Consider the following 19,939-nt stretch of genomic DNA (forward strand, 5'->3'; position numbering starts at 1 on the left):
TCTTTAGAAACAAGTTTTCTTAATCAGACAACATTTTTCCAAGCGGGATCGTCCCTCGGCAGTGGTTTGTCAAACACTTCGAGTGTATTTCTGCGATGACAAGTTTCTGAGCGTAATCCCATCTGCTTGCAGATGCCATTCGAAGTCATAAAATATGATGGTCCCTTCCCGCCAATTTGTAAGAAAAATTTACAAGGAGAATGACACAAAATGGGAGAGAAGCTCGGTCAAAATCTGCTAGGAGGTACCACGAGTCTTACATTTTTTTTTTAAGTTCTATGTTCTTTTTAAAGTTGACATTAAATTGGTACTTAAAGTCATAGGCCCACAGTCATAGTCAAAATAAAACAGGTTTTATATTTAGTTGCAGCTTTTTTCACAGATAGCTCATAGAACATTATGTCAAAAAGCTGTAACTAAATTTAAAACCTATTTTATTTTGACTATGACTATGCGCCATATAGTTTTAATTCGTTTGGCAGAGTGTGACATGCCAGAAAGCTATAACTAACTGAAATTTTGACTCTGACTCCACCCCCACCAATAAAACGATGAGGCATCCATTCTACATAAAAGCAAATTTAAATATTTACAGTAATACAATATGGATTTGTTACCCTGTTTGTGGCAGCATTTCCCCTGGCGCCACTTTTTGCATTGCTCAATAATGTTGCTGAAATTCGTTTGGACGCCTACAAAATGGTAACTCAGGCGCGACGTCCTTTGGCCGAACGTGTTGAGGATATTGGCGCATGGTACGGCATCTTACGTATCATAACATATACAGCAGTGGTGTCCAATGCTTTTGTGATAGCCTATACCAGTGATTTCATTCCACGTATGGTGTATAAGTTCGTATACTCCGAGACACATACTCTGGCGGGTTACATAGAACATTCGCTTTCAATTTTTAATACATCTGACTATAAGGAAGAATGGGGAGCTACAAGCAGCGAAAAAGATCCAGATATATGTCAGTACCGCGGCTATCGGTAAGTAAATTATTTTTCAGTCTTAGTTTCATGGTTTTCTTGATTTTACAAAAATGTATTTCTTTTTAAATAGCAATGGTCCACATGACGCTGAGCCATATGGCTTAAGTCCACATTATTGGCATGTTTTTGCCGCACGTCTGGCCTTTGTTGTAACTTTTGAAGTAAATATTCTTTGACTGCTCGATTCCATTCCATTTTATTTACATATTTTGTTTTTGTTTTTTTAAAGCATCTCGTATTTGTCATTACTGGTATAATGCAGTTCATAATTCCCGATATTCCTGCCGAGGTTAAAACTCAGATGCAACGCGAACAATTGCTTGCGAAGGAGGCCAAATACCAGCATGGCATTAAACGTGCACAACAAGGGGACAATCAGGATCTGTTGAGTATTTTTAGAGAAGCAGGGAGTCGAAGCAGTGCAGCTGCCACTGGCCAAAGCGGTTTATTGGGTCGAGGTAGCTGGGCGCGACGTTTCAGTCGACTGAGTGATGGTCTGGATGCACACGTTGAGGTGGCAGCTCGTCCTCGCCGCTCAGTCGAATCGACCGTATGGGAGGTTTCTTGACACGAAGAGGAAAATGATACCGATGAGCCAACAAAAAATGCCAAAAAATAAGTTGTCATAAAATTGCCTATCAAAGGGCTAGGACAGCAGAAAAACCAGTAGATAAACAAAAAACAAAATAATTGTTGACTACTTACAAAGATATGTATGTATAAATGTAAATTGTTGCACACTTAATATGCTAGACACATAAGTTAAAATATAAGTATCTAAAAGGTGAAACAAAATTCTTTACAATCTCTAGTTTATAATATATGTATATGTATGTATTAAGCCATAACAGCCATTTAGGTAAGAGTTAAGAGCCTGCCACCGATCACTTCAGCTAATTTCCACTTCAAAGCTCTAGGATAAAGCTATGACAAGTTATGGGTAAAAAAATTATGGCTTAAACGACAATTTCCAAAGATTGCTTTTAAGTTTTCAAGAAATTCGTGTACTGTAAAACTTCCTGTATGTCACTTAAGCATTTTTGGCGGTTGTGGCTCGTTATCGCAGCCTAAACCAAAAAGAGTCACAACTCAACATAAATGGATATATGAATGAATAACGATTTGACTCATACGTTTTTCTCTCACTGCTATTGATCTTCAACTAAATAACTATCATCTAACTCGTTTTTGTAAAAATCTCGTTTTCCAGAAGCATTTAAATATGGTCTGTATCATTTGACTTGTGACTCCTTTTGTGATATGGGCGGGATCTGGGAGTTTCTACAAATTAGACCCCTTTCAGCAAAAAATAATTTCGAATTTTAAGGCGTATGTATTAGCATAGTTGCTCCACTATTATTTACCAAATTTTGACTTTGGGTAAAAATATAAAGTTAAACGTCTATCAAAATTTGCAATACTGCAGGATTGAGAAAATTTTAAATTTGCCTTATAGAATGATTTGTCGCACCCGTCAGATTTTATTCACAAAAATACAAAATACTTTATACATTTCCATACGAATGACCAGTTATTAGAGCTTTGTAAACCAATTTTATTTTTTTATGTTTAAGCGAGGACAATATCCAGTTCAAAAAAGGTTAAGAAACATTCATAGACGGTATTTACACACGCCAATTTTTGTTGCTGGAACTGGTTACTTGTTGAAGAGTGGGTGACGAGGAGAGGGGCGGGTACCACGATAACTCGCTTCACGCTGTCCTTTTTTCCCAAATTCCGGTAGTTTCAATATATCTTAAGCTTGGCACTTTTCTTGCATTTTAAAAATTTGTATTTAATTTTTATTTCGACTGCTAAGTAGAATATCACCCTATCTCGGCTACCATATTGAAAACGTTCTATTTCAGAAAACGTTTCAATAGCGCCCTATTTCAGAGTTTGTATCAAAACGCCTTATCTGAGCTCAAACTCAATGCACTTTGATATTGCTGGGGTGTTTATGCAAAAAATTCGAATTCTGAAATAGGGCGTTATTCAAACGTTTTATGATATAGGGCGTTTTCGAAACGGCAGCCGAGACAGACTGATATTCCACTCAGCATTCGATTTGAAATATTGAATATTTCACGTTTTATTTTGAAAATTCTAGTGAATAAAAAAAAGTTTAGAAAAAACTTAAATTGCATGAAGGCATGGCGAAAAATAGAATTACATAAATGTTAGTTCAGGAAAATGCTTAACATTGGGATTGTACTTGGACCTTTTCTTCTAAATATGGTCTGAACTGCACACATTTATTGCACGATAATAGTGTGGTGTTTGTTGTATCGATAGACACTCCCCTAAGATTTTGGCATTTCTTATCCATGTTGAAGGTCTTTTACCGGATATAGATCCGGTACGTTCCGTAAACAAGCACTACTATGGTACAAGTTCGACCATTTCTGGGACAATTTAATATTGAACGCTTTAGACCATCCCACCCCCTAGTTCCAAGTGAAACTTGGGGTCGCCAAAATATCGCCTGTTAAAGAAGATTCGCTTCGTGTAGGTGAGGTTGACAACTGGGTTGGAAAAGCTAAAAACTGCGCTGGCAACCCAGTGAAAAGGTTGGGCGAGATAATAGTATTATAATACCCTTTTTAATTTACAAACAAAATATGTAAAGATTTGAATGATATTTAGTTTCAAAATCAAGTGTATATGTACATACATACATAAATATATTAATGTTATATTTAAAACTTATGTAACTAAGCTTAAACTAAGTTTTCTTTATTATTACAAGAGGGCTCACGCGATGTATCATTCGGACTCTTTGTCTCTTAACACCAAGTTTATTTTCACATGGCACAGAATTTTTTTGTCATTTAAAAAATTTGGTGCAAGATTGCATTCACGAGCTATACGAACCTTTTGCAGATATCAAGCCATCCAGCGATTTAAAATACAGCGGCTACGCAGGCTAGGCCACGTTATACGAATTTAAGGTTTCGGCTATGGTATTCTTACCGAAAACCGTCTATGCGAGCAAAGGAAAAGAGCGGCCGGCTCCCTCCGCTGTTGTTACCAGCTATAAAACGATTTTACTTCCATTGGTTGCGACTGACTCCACTTTTTGGGCGGTCATAACCTTTTAACCGCTAAGCTTTATATAAGTAAGTAAGACCACGTTTACACATGACTTAATCCACAATAAATCCTCAATAGATAATTTATGCGTTTACATATGTCCCATCTCTAGGAACTAGATCAGTAGCTGTCAAGTTTTCACGTTTTTCCATTTAGAGATAACACCCTATAGGTGGCACTTTGCCTATAAAAAGACACCAGACAAAATAGGTCTCAGATTATTATTATTATATAATTAAATAACTTGATTTCCCACACACATTTCTCTCGTTGATAATCGGTAAGTATCAGGAAATTTTAGAGATGCCGATTTTTTCCTAGACTTTAGGGTGTCATCTCGAAATGGAAGCAAAAAATAAAAGAGAAACGTGAAAATTTGGCCGCCAATAATCTGTTGTTTTTCTTGTAGCGATAGGGACACTCGCAGAAGGTTTTTGGGGAGTGCTATCGATGTTGATGGTCCTTTGGCGGATGCAGATCCGGTACGTTCCGATATCATGCACCTTCCAGGTCTAACCCGATCATCTCGGGAACAACTTAGGGTGACCACATGAAACCTTCTAAGCCATACCGCCCTCCCACCCCCTCTAACGGGTTGCGCTACACAATCCCTTGAATCAATTTGATATTTTAGTCGCCTGTTATGGCAGGCATACCTGCAGCGGGTATATTCTAAGCTCCCTAATCCGCGAGGGGAGGGGGGGGGGGGGTACTTAGGGAAAAGATATTAACTATTGTGGATTTGTTGTAGATTAGCGCATGTGTAAACGTAATATGGAACTTGGTAATGATTTTATCTTGATACATTTTCATGAGCTTTGGCATGTTACCGTAATACGTTTTAGATATTTCTAATTTTTTTCAAGAGTTATTTATTAAGAGTTATTTCAAGAGTTATGGCCACCGTGGTGTGATGGTAGCGTGCTCCCCCTACCACACCGTATGCCCTGGGTTCGCACCCCGGGCAAAGCCACATCAAAATTTTAGAAATAATGTTTTTCAATTAGAAGAAAATTTTTCTAAGCGGGGTCGCCCCTCGGCAGTGTTTGGCAAGCGCTCCGGGTGTATTTCTGCCATGAAAAGCTCTCAGTGAAAATTCATCTGCCTTGCAGATGCCGTTTGGAGTCGGCATAAAACATGTAGGTCCCGTCCGGCCAATTTGTAGGGAAAATCAAGAGGAGCACGACGCAAATTGGAAGAGAAGCTCGGCCTTAGATCTCTTCGGAGGTTATCGCGCCTTACATTCATTTTTTTTTTTTTTAATTTACAACAAGTAAAAAGTCCAAGTTCGGGCGAAATTTCGTTAAACTCGGTCGCTTTTTTCCGATGTAGAGAGCGGACTGGATAATTTACGGTTTTTTTTTGCAATTTTTGTACTCACAGATCTATAATGGTAATTTATTAAGATGTCATAAATATATAGCCAATTTTGTGATGGTTAAAACTGTAAGCAACTTATTTTTAAAGAATTGGGCGTGGTCGCTAACGAATAACTCTCAGATCTAAATATAATACTAATAACCATAAATCTGCAAAATTGCAAAGTGATGCTAACGGCTTCTGATTTATGGTTTTTAATTTTCTTCCAAATTTTTTTATTTCATTTCATTTTTCATTTTATTGATTTCACATTAGTACAATGAGATCTATGATCTCTTATAGTACAACAGTATATGGAACAGCAAAAATGCATATAATTCTTAAATCTAGGTATGATCATAACAAAAGAAGAAAAATACAGATTTAGGAAATAAAGCATGAAGTCAATAATCACAGATAACATTATTTAGATAGCGAAACTTGTGAACAAATCAACTTGGGAGTATTTATGTATTTCACCGGTAGTAAGCGTATAAAGCTGCCTTAAAATTGCTTTTAGTAATACTACTGCGAATGGACATTGGTATCGAGTTCCAAGTACGAATGGCATTGACAAAGAATAGCCGCGAGGAGGTAAGGTAGTTATAGCTTGGTACAATCAGATCATGAGTCCGAGATGACCTGGGAAAAATTAGCTTATCATAAAGATACCTAGGTTCCTTACATGTAATAAGCCTGCAGAGAAAAATACAATTTCTGGCCTTCAGTTAGGCAGCTATTTCACACCCTAGTAATCGTGTTTTCCAATTCAAAATATGGTAAAATTTGTCTAACCCGAATACATAGCGCGTAACGTGGTTGAAAGCTACATCAATCATATGGGCAGAACGCGAGCTCAGCTTGCTGTATACCAGTTCGGAGTAGCATATAACCGGCAAAATTAGCTGTATTGCAAATTATCTCCTAACGTGGAGAGGGGTAAACGCCGCTGACAGTCGAAGGTTCCTTAATATATAGTACACTTTGCAGACAATAGAGTATACATGATCATCGCATGTCAATCTGCTGTTGATGATAAAACCAAAATTGGTCACTTTTGGCACCAGTTTTAGGACATTACCAGCAATATATAGAAAGGGGGGATATTTGAGAAAGGTATAGCTTTTTTAGATATCGGGAAGATGTACGACTTATCAGTATTAGGCACAAATAATATCTCGAGGCCCAAGCCGAAATGGATGTTGTTGTTGTTGTAGCGATAAGGTTGCTCCCCGAAGGCTTTGGGGAGTGTTATCGATGTGATGGTACTTTGCCGGATACAGATCCGGTACGCTCCGGTACCACAGCACCATTAAGGTGCTAGCCCGACCATCTCGGGAACGATTTATGTGGCCAGATTCCTTTTACTTTCACAATGTATACATATATATAATATTTGGTTAGCACAACCTCAATGCCAAGTTTCAATATATCTTCAACGGCTTTAGCTTTATGGCTAAAACTTTAAAAAAAATTTCTTATAAATGTGGACGCCCATTTTAAAAAATTTCCAAAAATTTTAGTCAAAAACTCCATCAATATATCAAGTTTTATCACCTTATCTATTTTTGGTAATGAATTACCGCATTACCGCCTTGGTCGCCAACCCCTTTTGTTAATTTTCGTAAAGTGAATGTATAATGATATATCAATTTTGACTCAAGTTATCGTGTTAGCGGGCGTACGGAGGGACATGACTTAATTAAAATATTTTTCGATGTTGATAGTTTTGGTGTAAGGAAGTATGTATCTATCTCGAATCATTTATACCATGTTGTTGCTCCCGGAAGGCTTTGGGGAGTGTTATCGATGTGATGGTCCTTTGTAGGATACAGATCCGGCACGCTCCGGTAACACAGCACCATTAAGGTGCTAGCCGGACCATCTCCCAATGAGGAGCTTGGGGTCGCCAGAGCTTCGTCTGTTAGTGAAACAGGATTCGCCGCTGATAGGTGAGGTTGACAATTGGGTTTGGAGAAGCTATATATTGCACTGGCAACCTGAAGGGTTCCGGTACACAGTCCCTTGAAATCTGGTATTTTAGTCGCCTCTTACGACAGGCATACCTACCGCGGGTATATTCTGACCGCCTAAACCGCTACAGTTATGGTTGGGTATAAAAACTGAAAAATACCCATGCCGAGTGTTCCTGTGAAAAATACCTTTCTTTGTTTGCGACAAAATCATGCAAGATAGGACTAACACATTAGTCACTTATTGGATTGTATTTACAGAGGACAAAAAGATATATCGATATTCCTCCTAATACGTTTGGAGGAGATTTGAGTACTCGTACCTTTGTGTGTGTCGATAGTCCTGATAGCTTTAAACCTCCAATTCATTGTACTGTAACGAATTTACGGGAAAACTCCGCTTATTTCACACCTTCTACTAACGTTCGTATCGCTAAACTGTTGAATAAATTACTCTAATATTCAATACTGCAAAATGGCCTTTATTAAAGTACTTCACAATAACACTGATACTTCACAACCAATAGCTTGCTTAAATCAAACTGATTGCCCATGCCTCAGCTGGTGCTGCTTTTATACTCTTCGGTTTCCTCGTTTGCATATTTCTAGGCGTTTCTAGAATTTGCTACTTGTTTACCAGCTATAAACCCACTAGCTATAAACTACAGATACACGATTATAGCTTCTCGCATAGCCAATATATTGGCGATCCTACCAACGATCCTCTACCATATCTTAAATATAAACTGAAATCTTCAACCTCCAACTTTATACCATTAACCGCTAATATTCGAAAAGCAGTTACCTTCAAACAGATTGATAATTTTTCTATTGCAAATAGTATTTATGTGAAATCATAACAAAATTGTTTTAGAAAAGATGTTGCTACGCACCGAGGCTCGCCATAATATTGGCATTATGGGAGTGGCGTTGAACAAGATCTCAGATCCCATCACACAAGCTAATGGATTGCAGCCAACAAAATTTATTTGCTTGCTATTTATAACTTAGCGCGCGTTTAACAATTTACTTCTTTACAAAAACAAGATCGTGGCTAAAAATTAAAAAAAAAATTTAATTGTAAAACAAAAAAAAAAAAAAAAAGAAAATACTATAAATCCTAAAAAATTCCTAAATCTTTCGTGAAATCTTTATACAAGTAAAATAATAAAAATGGTTTACTTATTAAATTGTTCTAAATTATAATAGCATTAAGTATATTTTAATTTTGTACACGCCTTCTCCAGTTTTAAATATATGTAGTTTATACATATAAGAAATTAAAAAAAAATAGGGCATATAAATTTGAAATAAAACAATAATCCCAAACCACTTCAGAACAAAGAAATAACTTTAAACTTTAGAGGTCAAACATATTTCTACAATTTTAAAAATCTCTAAAGATAAAAATTTTAACAACAAAACTCAAGAATATACCTATTAACATGACACGAATCAATAACAATTTCATATCACTCGCAAACTAATAAAGGAATCAACTTTTCATTCCTTTTCAACAACTTGGACATACATTATGCAGAGTACAATTATATATTGAACATATGTATATTCTGCATAATACAAGGTTTTAATTTTTGAGTAATTGTGCACACAAAGTTACCATCTACTATTATTCAACCTCATTCTAGGTTCTTCAAACACATCGTGATAAATAACATTATTTCGCAAACAACATAGCAATAACACAACCAAATTTTAATATACAAAATAAAACCGTTTAATAAAATATTAATACAATAAGTAAACAACAACAACACCTAAAAATAAGCTATCAAGTACATCGAATCATCAAAAGATTGGGTACTTACATCAATACAAAAATAAACTTATAACGCAATTAACACAAAATTCAAATTTTTTTTCAAACTGCAACACAAAATTCTTACAGTAACCAATATACACTGTAAATTAACATTAAAAAAAATAAATTTTTCGTTTCACTGGAGGGGGAGTAAATTTAGGGTTATCTACTTGAGTTAAATATACTTTATTTTAGTAAATTATTTTTGAATTATTTTATTTTGTATATTATTTCAAAATGAAAATTTTATTGATAGATATTTTAAAAATTTAAAAATGTAAGTAGATAACCCTACAGCCATATACGCGTGTATATGTGAGTAATACTCCCACCGATGATTGCATGCTTTTGTGAGTAGCTCAGACATATGCATGTGTTTTTGTGCGTTTCTCTCCACTGCTTGTATGGACATATGTGTAGACATAATGGTTGATTTGTTTATGTGCATACAAGTCACTGCTTAGTATCGGCTTAGAGATGATAGTATCCCTTAGTGTTGCTAATATTCGTCACAGTACGATACCGACATTCACGTAACCAACACTAAAATATCATCATAAAGCTACATGATTCAATTACTAGAGGTTTGTTCTTCAATGATGACAAATATTTGACACTCCCAAATTGAAAAATCTGAACGGGTTGCTTTTACGAAGTAAGGAAAACGGGGAATAATTCAATCCCCTTCAGTGAAATTGTAGTAGACAAGTATCTTTGGTAGTATATTAGTAGAGAAAATAAATTTGTAAATGTCAAAAGTTTTTTGGGGAAATAATTCATTTTCTACTAAATATTTCGTGAATCGATAGTTATGTTGGTTTGGTCATTCTTTCAGAAATTGTTTGAAGAATGACGTACGTTAGAATTTTATTCAAAAATGCACTATCTTTAAATTTGTTTCCAAAACTCCCTACATGAGCATAAGTTCAATGCATTTTGTCATAAGAGGGAGTTAGCGAAAAGCATTCTGAGATGAAGCGTTCTTCAATCAACCTCTAATATAGGTCGGTTTTGTGACAAATCCTGAATTAAGAAATTTTTGAAAAATATTTTGAGATAACATAATTTTGAACAGGCAGCCGACGTGGGGTGATACGCTTCTCAGCAGCCGCAATGAACTGACAAAAAAAAAAAAAAATAAAGAAAATAGCTTATTGTCTTAGAACTTTATATTCCTACCTTGACTTTGACAGAAAAGTTAAGCTTTTGTGCGGCCCTGCTACACAGGGAAATTTTGGAAAGCTCTTTTCCGTTAAGTACTCATGGAAGCGTTCCGGATAAACCATTAATTTAGAATATTCGGAATACGTTCATTTGATACTACCTAACGAGGTCGGAATATGCATAATATTCCAAATATAAACCGATTCTCCAAATTCTTAAATGGAAACGAATGTTCCGAACAACGGAATTAATAGAACTTTTAATACGCACCCAAAAATATCAAGAGAAGTGTCAAAAACGCGTATTGACCTCGTTAACAATAATTCGAAGGCGGAAATAAAAATTTTAGCTCGTTCAAAAGATATTGACGAAAACCCGAAAAACGGCCCCGGGTTGCGTTAGCGGCCTTCAGCCGAGCTTATAAAAAATACCCAAAATTAAATGCGCGCAAAAGGCCTTTGTACACAAACTCTTTTTCAGTGCACAAAAACATTACAACAACCACATGAAAATTGCCAACTTCAACTCCAAATATCTCCGGACAGAGATACAATTTTTCTTTTCCGCCTTAGGATTATTGTTGTCTTGGTCACCTCTGTCGATAGTTTTGGACGCGTATTAGCAGTAGACTTCTGTTCTAGACTTTTACCTGAATAAGTTAACATGCCCAATGAGTACATTTCGTTATGGCATCTCCATTATTTACTAATGATATTTTTACGTGAATCGATTTAATAGTCGAGGTTTTGATGTTGAACGATGAATTTTGAATTGGTTTAGTTTTCGTATGTTCATAGGTTTACGAAAGTGCACGATTCCTTGGTGTCCGTACTTTTCACAAAACCTATGTTCAGCCAAACTAATAAATCCATGCCATTCGTTAATAAACTCATCATAAAATTAAAATAAATGTTCTAAGGAATTATGCAGTTAAGTACTTATTGGGTTTTTGTAAACTGACAAACAAAGGTATCGGCGTGAATAAGTTTGGGAACCTCTGTTATGAAATATACGTACCTAAATATCACTGCCTCTTATGGCGACCGGAAGTTTGCTACTTGAAAACGTACTTTGTCATAGCAACAATGCGCTGTTATTTTCAATTTTTTTGATAAATTTATTTATTTATTTTTTCCATATAAAATAGTAGTGTAAGAGAAGTTTTGCAAATTTCTCTAAAATGGCAAAGAAACCAACACCTGAAGATATATTCTATGATCACATAACTTTGGGCTTAATGGGAACACTTGGCAAGTATTTGTTTACATAGATTTAGCAAATATAAACAGTCGTAAATATTTGAATTCTTCTTAACCAAGCCAAGATACCGCGCGTATGCAATGTTACCTGCGAACATCGGAAACCGTGCGAAAAGGCGCTAGTTGTGAACTGGGAGCAGCGTCTTACTGTTTACCTGCCGGAGGATATGAAAAAGTTTTACTTGTCCACGGATGGGCTTCTTTTACAGTGGAGTTATCAATATGCGCGTAAAGTTAATAAGAAATAATATTTTGGAGCATTGCTATTTCACCTCAGACACTTAAATTTTTAGCTGGAGATCTGCGCCGCGTTGGTTACATTCATATCCCACATCTACAACAAATAACATTATTTCGCGAAATTATTGGTTCATCCACAAATTTAGGTAGCGGTATAGCACCTGGTTGTTTATCTAAAATCCCAACGCCAGCGACGAGCCGAACAGCACACCAAATGCAATTAGAAAACCAAAGTGCTTCAGATCTGGCTGCTGGTGGCGCTGTTGGTGGACTAGGATGTAATGCCGGTGATAATGCAGCAAATAGTAATGCCTCAACTTTAGCAACTAGTAAAGATCGTTGGGGTAATCAATTGCCCGTAATAACGGTAAAGACTAAAATTTTTGAATTTAATACCGTTAATGATGTTGCTAAAGTATGTATGATTTATGAGGCAAGTGGTTCTAATAGCCCAAAATTTTACTTGTACGAAATGTGTACAATGACATGGATATTCCTATCAGACACCTTTAGTGAATATTTGCGCATGGCTATCGCTCATTTGGGTTTGCCATATTGGGAGCTTTGTTTCTCCAATATTGGATTGCCATCTTGGACTGAGGTAAAGTGTTTACCATATATCGCTAGCTTAATTCGCAAAGGAGCTAACCAAGCCAAGCAAAAAATCATTTTTTTCATTCATTACATACAGAGTAGCATAACTCCGTTGTTATTGGTTCCGACACTTCCGAGCAAACATTTGGAGTTGTAAAAGTATCTTAAAGGTGTCCGAAATCTGAGCGTTCACGCTCTCTATGAGCTCTTTTAGGACTCCAAAATGAATGTCTTTCCCTTCTTGTGATGGTCATCCGATATGAGGCTTTTTTGTGTATCTTATGAGCATAAATATGAGTCATTCATAAACAGCTAGTTTTCAGCACTTATTGGGTTCCGAAGTGAATCGTTTTTGAAGGTTTTTGATGTCAATTATGACTCACAAACCTCATTTTATGCTTTTTTGTTCCCAAATGTCATCTTTTGGGCATTAAAATATGGGAGACATATTAAATGAAAAAAATTGCACAATAAAATACGAATATTTGTTCGAAAATTGCTTTGTTAAATATAAACTTTTGGCATATGGCTCATAATTTTCTTCATATTAGACTCCTATACGATCATATTTCTAAGACTCAAAATTTTAAAATATTTCGGTCTCTTATCCGATTCTGAAATTAAGAGTGCTCCGTGAATTTTTGAGGGTATCAAAATTTTTACCGGGGGTTTATTTTAATATGCCCATATCAAAATCCACGAAAAACGCAGGTTCGAAAGATTTATTGGTTGGGGCCTTTGTGAATTAAGCTAGCGATATGTATGCATATAAAGTACAGAATAATTTTTGTATGTACGTATGTAAACATGTTTATTTTCATATGGCAACTAGCAACTCTTCATGCTATTAGCTCCACATTTGCTGGAAGATCATCAACCACGTCGCGAGCGCCAAATAAATCCCGCCCCAGAGCATCCGTACAATACAATTGACCCATCCGTTTTTCGCATTAAACCAAAAAGTTCAGCGAAAGCCGGCTCAGCAAAGAAATATGCAAATTAGCAAACAAAAACTATATAATGTGATGTAAAAAAATTATCAAACTTTAATCTGCCTAAATAAAAATAAAAACATAACATACGAAGTTCTTACAAGAACGCAATCGCTTCGTTTGATTCAATCAAAATCAATATTTTGACTCTCCAAATCGGCAAGCATTTTATCGCGTATTTGAGGTCGAGGATCTTCTTTTATCTCGGTCGGAATAGCACCCGCTACTCCCAGCAAGTATTCCAATTCAGCTACAGTGAGTTTCTCTCCACGTAGCTCTAATGGTCCAATATATTGCTTCTTTAATTGACCCTCGTGATACACAAATATTGTTGGCAAATTCTTTTCAGGAAAATTTGGTATGCAGGTTGTGGCGATTGAGCGTAAAAATTTCGTTTGAGGATATTGCTTGGCTAATTGTTGCATATGATGATGTATAAGTGCACAGAGTGGTACACCGTTTGCATAAAGATGTAACACAACCCAGATGTCATCGCCCGCCTTTGTCACTTCACTCACATAATCTTGGCCCGAGATTTCTCTCACTGTACCAAATTTGGCCTTTTCCGCAAACGCCCTCAATTCTGCTATGCGTCGCTGACGGTATTGTTCCAACACTTGTTCATCTTCAGAATCCTCTAATTCATCTAACTCATCGAGCGTCATATCGTCAATTTGTTTCGAACGGTCATCCTCGCTAATTTCCAAATCTGTACGCCTATTTATAGCATCATCCACCATAGCTTGAATTTGATCTTCTGTAATTTCGGCTTCCTTCTGCTTTGGGGGAAGAATGCCTTTGGCCCGAAGCACATCATTCCATTCGGTATCTTCATTAGGGTCCTATACAGGGGAAATGTATTCGAATAACGTATTACAATAACAAATGTGTGTATTATTTTTAGTTTTTGTCATCGTATTAATTTCCAAATATGGTCAAGGGGATTGGATGCAACATCAATTTAACTTACCTCCATATTTATTAATTTATAGTTTTTCGTTTGTGGATGTATTTCTTTGTATGGCTTATCGCTTTTTAATTGGCGTTTATCATAAAATATAACGCAAAACTTAGATTTTTAATCAAAATGAAGCAAAGCTTATTTTTTTTGTGACTAATTTCATTTTACCTGTTGTTACAGTACGGCAGCACTGGATGAGCAGAATAAAGTGTTGCCGAGTCATTCGGAATAGTTATACGCAAAACACAGCACGTTAGAAATTCAACCTAAAAAGTCAAAGAACAGTTCGGAACAGTCAAAGAATATACCCGCGATAGGTATGCCTGTCGTAAGAGGTGACTAAAACACCGGATTCGAGGGGTTTGTGTAGAGCAGCCCTTTCAGGTTTCGGTAATTCTATACGACAGCATGACACTGCAAATACGCGTCCAAAAATATCGAGAGATGTGTCAAACGACGCGCCTTGACATCAGTATTAATCCGAAACCGAAAAATAAAAATTTAAAACGAAAAAAGACCCGCGGCTCCCTCCGAAACCGGGGGTTAAATCCATAGTATTTTTGGGTAGAACACCTTTCTGCGTTGGCGGCCTTCGGCCGCGTTTATAAAAAATAACCCCATGCTACGCCATGCCAAGTTCGGGTGTGTGGTATAACCGTGCTACCGCCACGGTGATGTCCTTCTGCGTTCACAATTTTTTTTGTGGGTACACATTACAACAACCACATGAAAAGCGCCAACTTCAACTGCAAATATCGCCGGACAGATATAAAATTTTTATTTTCCGGTTTCGGATTATTGTTGTCGATATTAATGCGTGTCTTTTGACCTCTTTCGATATTTTTGGACGCGTATTAGCAGTGTCATGCTGTCGTATAGAATTGCCAAATATCGAGAGTGGTATCAAACGACGCGTCTTGGCATCAGTATTAATAATCCGAAGACGGAAAATAAAAATTTTAACTCGGTCAAAAGATATAAACGAAAAACCGAAAAAAGACCAGCGGGTACCTCCGAAACCGGGGGTGGTATCCATAGTATTTTTTCGCAGAACACCTTTCTGCGTTGGGGGCCTTCAGCCGCGATTATAAAAAATTACCCTGGGTGGGTCCAACACTGGTTTGGAGACCAAAACTATAATGGCCTAGAAGGTCGCATGTGGTCATAATAAATCGTTCCCGAGATGGTCGGGCTTGGTACCGGAACGTACCGGATTTGCATCCGGTAAAGGACCATCAACTCGATAACAATCCATAAAGCCTTCGGGGAGTGTCCTTATCGCCACAACAACAACAACAACAAGAACAATTTTCTAAATACATGAACAAAAATTAAATATACAAAACATCTGAAAATCTCAGTGGAATGATTTCCGGGGTAAGAGATTTGGTAAAAGTCTAAAAAAGAGGTCGACTGCTAATACAAATAAAAATAAATAAATGTAAGGCGCGATAACCTCCGAAGAGATTTTAGGCCGAGCTTCTCTACCAATTTGCGTCTTTTTAATTTTTCTTACAAATTGCCGGGACGAGACCTACTTTTTTTATGCAGTCTTACGGAATCTACAAAGGCAGATGAGTTTTCACTGAGATCATGCCAGAAGTACACTCGGAGTGCTTGCCAATCACTGCACGGGGGAGTCTCTGTTAGAAAATGTTTCTTTTCTAAAATTTTATGTTGCTTTGCCCGGGGCGTGAACCCAGGATCTTCGGTGTGGTAGGCAGAGCACGCTATCATCACACCACGGCGACCGCCAAACTGCCGACTGCTAATATGCGTCCAAAAATATCGACGCATGTTGACTTCGACAACAATAATCTGAAGGCGGAGAAGAGTTTTAACAAGATATAACGAAAAACCGGAAAGACTCCGAGCCCCTCCGAAGCCGTGAACGAGATCCCAAGTATTTTTGCGCAGTGCTCCTTTCTGCGATAGCGGGTTTCGGCCGCGCTTATAAAAAAATTACCCTGGTAGGTTCATCAATGGGGTGGGATCAAACTTAAATCCGTGCAAAATCCCTTTGTACACAAATATTTTTCCAGTGTACAACAACCTACTTCAAGGAGTTCGACTTGAATACAGCTGTTAGATCTTTTTCCTTATGAAATTATCCGCCTTGTAGAATACATATAATCCACAATCCTTACATTTTAACCTTTAAATATTACATTTTATTAGTTACTTCAGCGTTTTTTACATATTCTATGGACAATGCACATTTGATTTTGAAAATTTCATACAGTTCTTCTAACTAGGATTTTAATAATAAAGCAAATAAATAATTGAATTTTTAAAACGCTTTTTGTTACCCCCACACATTGTGTTTACATTTATTGATTAACGAATGGGCATAAAAAATACAAAAATAGCGTAAAAGTAAAAAGAGCAACCAATGATTTAATACGAAAAGGAAACAATTGATATTAACCAATAACCGCTTATATAATCAGCGATTTCTGGTAATAATCTTAAAACTATATTTAATTCATAGATGAGAAAAAGGGCTTGCTTTTAGAAATCATACTGTTGGTTTAATGTATGCATATATGCATGCAAAAAGTTCCCCCTCCCCCACAGTCATAAAAATAAAATCGATATATAAAGCTTTTATAATTGGAAATTTGTAGGGAAATGCATGTTAAAAAAAGCTTTATTAACCATTTATATTTTTTATGAACATGGGGTTAGGCTTTAATTAAAATTGTTACATTATACAAATACAGAATTCATCCATACTGCCCAATTCGCAAATAATTACAAATGAAAATAATATGTATAATATTAAATTTAGTGGAGCATTGAAAACAAGATGTTATGTTGCTTAACTGGTCGTTGGGAACTTATTACAAGGCTGTATTATTGAGGTCTTACGCGCAGGCACTGTTTCCGGTGTAGGTATTGCTTCGCCAGTAGCTACCTTGTTAGCAAATACCTGTTTGACTCCACCTCCTTTTTGTTTGGCCATTTGATAATCTCCAGAGTCAAAAAATTTTTGCTAAAATATACATTTACGTTAAATTTAAATCAGTTAATACATTTGAAATACATACTCCCTTTGTTAGACGCTTTTGAAGAAAAGCTGAGTGACCACCCGGCCCACGTAATCCCGATGGATACTTTGATTTCAATTTCTCCTCTTCGATTTTCTCCAATTCACGTGCATTTTCCTAATTTTCAAAATACCCAAAATTAAATATAAACTACATCTTTTTAATTGTTGGCCAAATCACCACTTTCGAATGTTGACCACATTCGTATAAAAGATAAGCGAGTAGAAAAAGCATTGCTTAAAGCAACTCCAAAAATAGGCGGCAGCTCTGCCGTAATAGAACAGAAACACGTAACTCCCACTTACCCGCTTTTGTCTTGCTATGAATTTTCGGAATCCCGAGGAAAAAATCTATTAAACTTCAACCCGTTTTTTCTATCTCATTTCAAAGCACCTTGAACTCAAACCAAAATAAAATAACGTAAGTTAAAATGTATGAAAACCTTAAAATGCACAACAGCATTGCTGCACATATTGCACTTTTGGTCAAAAAATTACCATAGACCGATTCTCCAATATCCTTAGAAGCTCCACCAAAAGTTTCATTGTCCAATCGGTGATGGACTCTGAAATTTCGTAATTTTAAAAATATCTGAAGTTACATGCTTTTTCTTCAAGCACAAAAAATTTAAATGTATGGACAAAAAATTTGGTGTTATAATTTCATAGATCTTAAGTCCAAGTTACGTGGTTTTGTAGTGACAAAAAAATTTAAAAATTATTTTATATGAAATGCTAAAACATGTAATTTTCTAGCCCCGTAACTTTACATTTTAATAAGTTAATCTAAAGCTAGGAATCAAAAATGTTAGCCCCTAATACATAAAAAACTTTTAGAGTTTAGGCTATCCAAAAAGATAAATGTATTTCAAATATATTGATATTTGAGGGAGATATGTACTTCTACGCTAGTCCTTAATTTCCCACAATGTTCAAAAAAATAATTATATGTTTTTGTTCCATCACGGGACAGCTCCTTTCGTCGAAATTCGGCAACCGGTAATACACCGGGTGATTAGGAAAATCTTAGTACATTATTCAGAAATTCAATATACCTGCTCTTGCGATTCATCTTGCGGTTGACTAGCCTCTTCTGTAGAACTCATGGTTGTTATTTAGTGTTTCAAGGTGCTATAATAAAAAAGGCTAAGGTTATTTTTATTTGATCATGGCCGAAGGAGTCGTACGCAAAGGTGTTTTAAGCAAAAAAAAAATGTTCTATTTTTTGAATAAATAAAGGCGTTCAATAAGGCTCCGAAAGGTGTGGATAAATTTTTTGGAGCCTGTACACTCGGACTGACTTTATTAATTTAATTTGAATCCATTATAATTCTTCATTATATAAAGATATAGGTACATACAAATTTCACAATCTACGAAATCAATTGAAATTCCTGCAAAGTACAACAGCCGTTACATTACTGTTTATTATCTTCCTACATTTTATAGAAGCAAATAAATATAATGTCTTTTAAATCTTTATTGCACATAGTTTACAACAAATCACGTGCACTTCATTACGGCTTTTCGGTAATAATTTTTCCTGTAAACACAAAAAAACTACCAACTTTGGTACAAGGACTTTAGCTTTTGCTCCGTGCACAAACAAAACGCCATAAATAAAAACAGGAAGAAGATATTACAATCAACTTATTTAGTTAGATCACTCACCTAAACTTGAAAAATTCGTTGATTTGTTGGACTCCTTGTTCGTATACTTCGTGTTGGTTGCGATTGCAGTTTTTTTGTTGGGCTACGCTTATTGGTTGGTGGCTGCAAATTGCAATGTGCACAGCCGTTAAATCTGTACAAAACGCAAAATGAAGGATAAAAAAAAAACAAAAGTGGCAGGGGACGAATTTTATAAATTTTCTGGATAACTTTTTAAATATTTGTAGTCCCAAATATTAATATGTGAAAATTGTATTAAAGACACGATTATTATGTACAAACAAAAAATGATTTTCACAAATTTTCTTCAGAAATGTTCCGAATTGGCGTTTGCTTTTTTCTCTACACAGGGTTGTTTCAAAGTGTAGGCATTATTCCGAAATGTTGCCAGATGTTAATTTCTGAAATCTCGGAGAACTGTCCCTACAACCCTACAAGAATGACTATCATCTGATTGTCAGCAATGTCAACCTAACGATCAGTGCCTCATACAAACTTTCTATCACAAACTTAAGGGGACTTGCGCAAATGTGATGTAAACAACTGTGTACGTGTGAGTTTTTTTCTCCTTCTTATACACCAACATGGCCTACTGATTAAGTATATAGCCGTACTGCTCACTCTCATTCCTTTTCCTGGATCAGTGCTGACACTCTAACTATCAAAAAGTGTCATAAATGATAGTTTACTGTAGATATCAGGTTTGACTGTTATACTATCATAAATGACCATTGTTATATTCCGCCAAAAATGAAACAATGCTTTTT

At 36.1% G+C, this 19,939-nt stretch overlaps 4 protein-coding genes across 6 annotated transcripts in view; 2 read left to right on the top strand and 2 right to left on the bottom strand.

Moving 5' to 3' along the window:
* LOC137233583 (uncharacterized) overlaps positions 1–1,759 on the top strand; it is a 39,594-nt gene extending 37,835 nt beyond the window's left edge. Inside the window, exons 21-23 of the mRNA XM_067756689.1 lie at positions 596–992; positions 1,066–1,156; positions 1,225–1,759. Coding sequence (XP_067612790.1) covers positions 596–992; positions 1,066–1,156; positions 1,225–1,563 — 827 coding nt within the window. The 3' untranslated portion in view covers positions 1,564–1,759. The remainder of the gene's footprint in view (positions 1–595; positions 993–1,065; positions 1,157–1,224) is intronic.
* Positions 1,760–11,456: 9,697 nt separating this feature from the next.
* Positions 11,457–13,563, top strand: LOC137251619 (tubulin polyglutamylase complex subunit 2). Its single transcript, XM_067786310.1, has 4 exons — positions 11,457–11,656; positions 11,726–11,893; positions 11,959–12,506; positions 13,332–13,563. The coding sequence occupies exons 1-4, from the start codon at positions 11,587–11,589 to the stop codon at positions 13,500–13,502; spliced, it is 957 nt and encodes a 318-aa protein (XP_067642411.1). The 5' UTR covers positions 11,457–11,586; the 3' UTR covers positions 13,503–13,563.
* Positions 13,518–14,629, bottom strand: viaf (viral IAP-associated factor). Its single transcript, XM_067786309.1, has 2 exons — positions 14,462–14,629; positions 13,518–14,333 (listed from the first exon to the last, which is right to left on the bottom strand). The coding sequence occupies exons 1-2, from the start codon at positions 14,465–14,467 to the stop codon at positions 13,617–13,619; spliced, it is 723 nt and encodes a 240-aa protein (XP_067642410.1). The 5' UTR covers positions 14,468–14,629; the 3' UTR covers positions 13,518–13,616.
* Positions 14,630–16,600: 1,971 nt separating this feature from the next.
* On the bottom strand, positions 16,601–19,529 carry endos (alpha-endosulfine). Of its 3 annotated transcripts, none has more exons than XM_067791236.1 (4): positions 19,173–19,529; positions 18,557–18,632; positions 17,503–17,619; positions 16,601–17,447 (listed from the first exon to the last, which is right to left on the bottom strand). In XM_067791236.1, the coding sequence occupies exons 2-4, from the start codon at positions 18,605–18,607 to the stop codon at positions 17,274–17,276; spliced, it is 342 nt and encodes a 113-aa protein (XP_067647337.1). In that variant the 5' UTR covers positions 18,608–18,632; positions 19,173–19,529; the 3' UTR covers positions 16,601–17,273. The 3 variants fall into 3 exon arrangements, with proteins under 3 accessions (XP_067647337.1, XP_067647338.1, XP_067647339.1); XM_067791237.1 differs by lacking the exon at positions 19,173–19,529 and adding an exon at positions 19,070–19,145; XM_067791238.1 differs by lacking the exon at positions 19,173–19,529 and adding an exon at positions 18,863–19,027.
* Between the last annotated feature and the right edge of the window lie 410 nt (positions 19,530–19,939).

This window comes from Eurosta solidaginis, chromosome 5, assembly GCF_040869045.1.
Source record: "Eurosta solidaginis isolate ZX-2024a chromosome 5, ASM4086904v1, whole genome shotgun sequence".
NCBI lineage: Eukaryota > Metazoa > Arthropoda > Insecta > Diptera > Tephritidae > Eurosta > Eurosta solidaginis.